The sequence below is a fragment of the Nipponia nippon genome, unplaced genomic scaffold (genome assembly GCF_047370975.1).
Source record: "Nipponia nippon isolate SJK-2023a ecotype South Korea unplaced genomic scaffold, ASM4737097v1 scaffold_9, whole genome shotgun sequence".
In the NCBI taxonomy this organism is placed as follows: Eukaryota; Metazoa; Chordata; class Aves; order Pelecaniformes; family Threskiornithidae; genus Nipponia; species Nipponia nippon.
In genome coordinates this window covers 31327525-31334189 of record NW_028262413.1, presented here as the reverse complement: position 1 = coordinate 31334189, position 6665 = coordinate 31327525, and the positions used below count along the sequence as shown (strand labels likewise).

The following is a 6665-nucleotide window of genomic DNA, read 5'->3' as shown; positions in this document are numbered from 1 at the left end:
AGTAAATATTCTAATGCACACTTAATTAGAACAAAGTCAAATATGTAATTATTTGCATTAGGAGGGAGTCTGAAGGCTACTGAGAACTGGAGATTGAGGAGTTTCTGTCCAGAGATGGGAAGAGACTGCAGAGTTGGAGGTAGGAACAGCAAACCTTTATACTAGTAAAGGCTGAAATTCAGTTTACCACATGATTATTAGAGAACAAAAAAATGTTTAAACTTAGAAGATTGAGTCTGATGTAGAAAAAGAAAAAAACACGGTATGGATATACATTTGCATCCTTCAAGAGAATGACCTCAACAGATACTTATTGTGCTGTTCAAATGAGAGGAATAATCTGTTCTTCTGGTTTCAAAAATGGTTACTTATCAATTTGCAGTTTGCAGCCAAGGATGTTTCGCATAGATACAAGACAAAAAAATTAATGGTAAACATAATACTTGGAACAGTCTAGCAAGCAAGTTTGTGAACTCCTTTCTCACTTGAAGTGAGGGAAACAGAAGTTAACCAAACCCCAAATATATATCCTTTGATGTCCAAAGGTAGGACTTAAGAGAACTGTAACGTATCAGTCTGGAAAGGTATTAGAAGAGATACTAAAGCTTTATTACTTTAATTAATAGACTCAGCCACTGACATGTAAAGAAAAGTTTCAACGTGTGGATTATGCTCCAGTTTCGGCACAACCAAAGATTTAGACTGATCTGAAAACAGTTACCCCCGACTTTTCTTCTGACAGTCTCCAGTTTCTAGTGGTCTGTAAGTAGCCTACTGTCAAAAATAAATGCTGCTGAGGCAGCTAGCATTCCTATGATCACACTGGAACAGTCACTGCTGTTAAGTCAGACAAATGAGCTGTCAGTATATTATATTCATATTTCTAGAGAAGAAACTATTTTGAGGGTTTCTTGATTAGAGCTATTTAGTGGAATGTGTAAGTCTAAAAAGAACAAAGTTATCCATTCGATATCTCAAAATTCATAGCTCAACTCTTCCACTGAAATCCTGTTGGCCAGGTGTCCAATTAAAGGTACTCCACATAAATACAAAAAACAATTAGAAAAACATCAAAACAAGCAGCACTAACATTTGTTGAGAATGTAGTGCAATCTTATGAGACTCAGTTACATTTTTCCAATTTGATTAGCTGTGCAGTAACTTTTAATACTTGGGTTAGTGTATTATTAGCAGAGGGTACCAAATGGACAAATTTATAGATAGAAAGATGCAGTAATAGACAAATATACTGGCCAGCATGAGCTGCTAAGCTTTTGTTGATGTCCTCCTCCATCATTCTGACACAGCCATTTCTTGCAATACTAATCAGTGCAACCATACTCAGAACCCTGTAACTGAAAGACCTTTGCATTTGCAACATTACTCTAAACACGTTTAGACAATATTGAGAGAATATATTATATTAATGATCATTTTTAAACAGAATTTTCCAATGATCACTCATTCACAAGTTTTTAAATAAAAATTTATTACAGAAATTATTTTGAAGAAAAATGGCAACAGTATCTGTTGTAATTAAAAAAAAAAAAAAGTAACATTGTATTCATGCCCTATAAGGTGAACCGAAGAAATGCTACAGATATTTCTTCCGCTGTCATTCTGTGACGCTTTCTAGTACGGATCAACTCACATCTGCATCACAAGAATTACATATGAACACAGTCCCTTTCCATGCTTCTCTCCAGAAAGTGCTGCATATTAACAGAAAATATTGCAGACAAACCACAGTTCTATTCATTCTGCAGTATTGGAACCAGTGTCTAGGAAAGAAAAAAGAAAGTGTAAGTAATACACAGCCCCATTACAGTTGAATATAAATTAAAGAGAACCAATATCATTCTCTACTACCTTCCCCAAGCTCAAAAGCATTCCCCAAGCATTTTAGAACATGTTCTGTACGTACCTAATTCCCTATGCTGCTACCAATGCAATGCATGAATGACTTGTGCTGTTTCACTTCAGTTAGCAACATTGAAAAGAGCCAGCACAAAACTTCCAGGTTGTGCACACCCATCATTTGCTATTAAGGCATTAAAAATACAAGAAGCTTTGCTCTAACTTGTAGTTATACACCAGCACTTTATTGCAGTCAGCCACAAGCACATCTGGCTAACTCACACGATCTACTAAACAGAAAGGGTTTTGCACATCCGGTAGCATAAGCTCCTATGGAGCGTGGGCTATAGTTTATTATGCATTTTCAAATAGATGCAAGAATGAGCACAATCTTCATAAAACAACTGAGAGCAATTCTCTGTTCTGAACTTTTGTCAGAAGCACCAATTAACACCAGTGCAATCTGTGGTATTACTACCATTACTGCTTTCTTGTTCTTAGAGCTATGGGAAAAATACGTAACTTGGATATGGTGAAAGACAAGTCAGCGTTTACTACGTCCCTTTAGCAAGTCAACTTCTTGTGGGGAAAAAAAGGCTGTAATGTTAATAGCAACTTTAAGTCACCCAGTTCTTTAAATCTTATCTGCATACTTTATCAAGAGTGAAAACGATTAATACTTAGGAAGTAAGGTTTCCTCTACTAGCTATAATAAGCACACAAAAAATAAACAGAGTAAGATTATATGCTCAACTAATCCCAGAAGTTGAGCAAACAGTAAATTCTGTCAACTCTAGAACTACAACTTGAAGTGACCACTGTAATCATGCCAGGATCAGGAAGCCACGAAGAACCTATTTCAGAGGTCTAGGGTATATTTAAATAAAGCCTTTTCTATTCTCAGCTCTTCCTTATAGCATCACTCCCTGGGAATGAAACAAGTGGCACCATTTCACACATCTTTAGCGATATTCTGCCACATTGATAGTTTTAGAAGTTATAAACCAGCTTGCCACAAAAGTCACTAAATGACTTTTTCCAGTAGAGAATTTCAAGGAACGCTGACAAAAGTAATCCAGTCAAGCAGATATGGAACATAAACTCCTGTAAGCAGTGTATGTACAGTGGGCCTGTTGAGCAATCCATAAATCTTATAATATGATTTGCAAATGCTAGCATAAGCTTTTCATGTGCTTGGGTCCCCTACTATCAGATCCAGCAAACAATTGCTTAGACAGTTTTCTCAGACAATTGCTTGCTCAGACTGATGAAGCCCTCCTTGAATTCAGTAAAACATGGTGCTGTTCTAATAAACAAGTTAATACTAGAAAAATCACCGCACAGAAATTCAATTAAGATGACTTCCAACTTTCTAATCACTCTAGTAGTATGTACTTCCCAACACAGGTGTACAGCAGTCTCTAACACATTCCTATTTCAGTGCTTATGAGTTAGGGAAGCATTTAGCTTGCTCTTGTTTCATTTCTCATCATATGTAAAAAGGGAGTGCAAAGCCCTACATTTGTCTGAATAATACAATCAATCTAGCTTTAATCAGACATTTGGTCAAAGCTTTCTATAAATGATCAAGTGTCTCAGCTTATTTATATCATATTCCATACTTACTTTTTCCATCACATGCTACAATTTTCACTTTATCCACTTTCACAAGTTCAGTGACCTCCCTAAATTCAACATCATTCAGTACAAATGTCCATACGTTGTCACAGAACCTGTATGTATTCAGAGACCCCTTTAAAAAGACAAGAGACATTTTCTATAGGATGCATCCCAAAAGTAACAGAAAATATGATGTTTACTATCTACTGAACGACGTACCTTCTAGAACTAGGTTTGCCATAAAGCCTACTGTGAACCTGAATGCATACAAACTTGGCAAGCAACCAATTCTGAGGGAAACTGTAGTTTAAATGCCCTCCAGTGGCTGAAATTTTCAAGACCATGTAGTGACGTTACAGTCTATCCAAGGGGAAGAAGCTTCACAGGTACTCTCAGAAGTTTTATAACTTTTCTAATGCGTATAAAGAATCAGTATCAGAAAAGATTTCTTAAAACCGGGGCCATAAGAAAAATCAGTTACAGCAGTGATCATAACAAGGTGTGAATTCTGCAATTGTTTAAATAAACTGATAGTTTAAATAAAAAGTCATGATAAAACTAACCTATGTGACATAAAGGGGATAGGCCCCATGTTTGATGTATTACTGAGGATGTTGATATGTAAGCCTTTTGGCCTTCATCTTCACATATTTTAAACTAATACTCTTGAACTTAAGCTCCAAGTAACATTTTTTTTTAATTTATCCACTAAACACTTTCTGAACAGTCTTCTATACCATGTTACATACACAAAGCAAGTTAAGTGTTAAAGAAGTTATTCTCTTTTTAACATATCTGTAGGTTTAAAAATCTAAAATCTTAAGAGCTCACTTCATTAATGCCTTCTGCATAAGACTGTAGAGGAAGTATTAGGACGTAAGTTAACAGGACAACTGTTTCAGGTTTGGGTTTTTTCCTCAAAATTACAATCAAGTTGACATTTAACAATTTGCTGGCTATCTGACATTAATTAGGGTGGCAGGCTGGGAAAAAAGTCCAAACTTATTTTTCTATGATACCTACAGAAGACAGCTACAAAAATGATCCAGTAACTTGCACAAGGGTAGATCTACAACTCTCTAGCCTCTCTTCACGTTACAGATGTGGCTGAAAATCTGGCCACATCTCACTTCTGCCAGGTACAACTAAGAGAAGCAAAAGTCTCCCTCCCCGTCTGCAAGACAGTGAGGATGGCAAAGCTACTCATCAAAGCATTTCCCTCTTCCTCTTCCCCTTCCCGTTTTCATCCGCCCACCAAATCTGTTTCTGATTTTTGCATTCCTTCAAAAGATCCCTGGCAAAATAAGATAACAAGCCTTACAATTGCATACAGAATATACATGTAAACAGTCGTTGTTTCAGAGTCAAAATGGACCTTCGTAAGTTTTTGCTTAGAGCACACCGCTTTTAACGACATTCTGCATCAACGCTTAGTTCCTGTACCTCAGGAAGAACTTTTATATATTGTTATCTTACCCTGAAATTGACTCTGTTCCTGACTCGTTGTGCCAGTGCCGAATTTATAGCTTTATCAAACTGAAGTAGCACCTGAAGGGCCAGCTGAGGCGTGATTTGCTGTGACTGAAGTAGTTTAAAAAAAAAACCAAAAAGTTTTGAGTTGTTTCAAAGTAAACTCAAAAACACAGTAAAAATTAAAAACATCAAAACAAAGTTCACACGAAGCAGATCTCTAGAAGAACAATTTACAGAAGTATTATGCTCCTGTGCTTACTTCCTTTTTCTTATTTTAACTCTGAGAGAAAAATGATGTGTTAACATGAATTTTTGTGCTACACAAAGATTTCTTCTGATAAATATTCATCGGAAACAACCAGAAGAGCAAGAAATCGATTACAGTGTTCCAGATTAATCTGGCTGTTCATTTACTGGGTCACACAACAGGGGATAATGCCACTTACATAAAACATTTTCCTTCGTCTAGAATGTCAACAAAAAGAGTTCCCAGGTGAATGGAGTACCAATAGCTTTTGATTTCCATCAGTAAGTTTTCCAAACGTTGGTCATAAGGACGCCGATACAGCAACCACAAAGCCGTTTTAATAACTAACCTCTCTTTTTATTAAGTTCATTGCCCAGACCCGAAAGCCCACACGCACCTGTATGAGCTCATCCAGGCTCTCCTGAAGACTGTTCCCCAGCGTGGTGTTCCTGTACAGCTGATAGGCCATGGCTTACCGAGACGGGCCGGACGCCTTCCTGACCATCCACGGCTCTGGACGCCTGTTACGCCCTGGCTCGCATGTAAACACCCCACCACCCCACCCCCCCAAAAAAAAATCTAAAAACCAGAACAGAGCCCTTAATGTACAACGCACATCAAGAGCAAAGAGTTTGGAAGATCATCCCGCAAACACTGACCGACGACTAAGAGCGCTCAAGAGCACAGAGCACGAACGACCGGCAGGAGCGCCGGGCCGCCGGGGCAGGCAGCGGGGAGGGAGCCGCGTCGCTGCCGGGCCGACAGCGCCAGGCCTCTGTGCCCCACGCGCACGGGAGCGGCGCGCCGGGATGGGGCCGCCTTTGTTCGCCGCCCGTTCGGCTCCCAAACCGGCCCCGGCCCCCGCGGCGCCGGGAGCGCGCTCAGGAAAGCCGCCACGGGAACTCCGGGCAAGCGCCGGGGACCGAGCGGCCTTGGGCCCCGCCCGCGCCGCCCCCCGGGCTGGGCCGGGCCCCGCCGCCCCCCCCCCGCCCCAGGCCGCCCGCGCCGCCCCCCGGGCTGGGCCGGGCCCCGCCGCCCCCCCCCCGCCCCAGGCCGCCCGCGGCCCCCGGGGGAAGGCGCCCGGCCCCGGCCCGCAGCGCGCGGGTGGCCAGCCCCGCCGGCGCCGCAGAAGGGGGAAGCCGCGCAGGCAGCGCCGCCCCGCCGGGCCCGGCCCCGGCCCCGGGTACCCGCTCGGGGCAGCCCCCCGCCGCGGCCCCAGCCTCACCCGCTCCCAGCGGCCGGAAGAGGTAGGGGCGCCTTCGCGGCCGCCCCGTGGCCCGGAAGCGGAACGGGAGGGCGGCGGCTGGGCCCGGCCTCACCCCGCCTCCGGAGCGGGAGGCGGGCGGCCTGAGGGCGGAGCGCGTCTGACGGCGGAGCGGAGGGGAGCGGAGGGGCCCGTCCACCGGGGGCAGGGGCGGGAGGGCCCCAGGGCGCCGTGCCTGGTGCCCGGGGAAGCGGCGGCGGCAGC

General features: G+C 43.0%; 1 protein-coding gene across 1 annotated transcript; it reads right to left on the bottom strand.

Moving 5' to 3' along the window:
• Positions 1 to 1468: 1468 nt before the first annotated feature.
• GTF2A2 (general transcription factor IIA subunit 2) lies at positions 1469 to 6572 on the bottom strand. Its single transcript, XM_087745507.1, has 5 exons — positions 6423 to 6572; positions 5595 to 5728; positions 4954 to 5058; positions 3484 to 3610; positions 1469 to 1781 (listed from the first exon to the last, which is right to left on the bottom strand). The coding sequence occupies exons 2-5, from the start codon at positions 5664 to 5666 to the stop codon at positions 1756 to 1758; spliced, it is 330 nt and encodes a 109-aa protein (XP_087601633.1). The 5' UTR covers positions 5667 to 5728; positions 6423 to 6572; the 3' UTR covers positions 1469 to 1755.
• Positions 6573 to 6665: the final 93 nt, after the last annotated feature.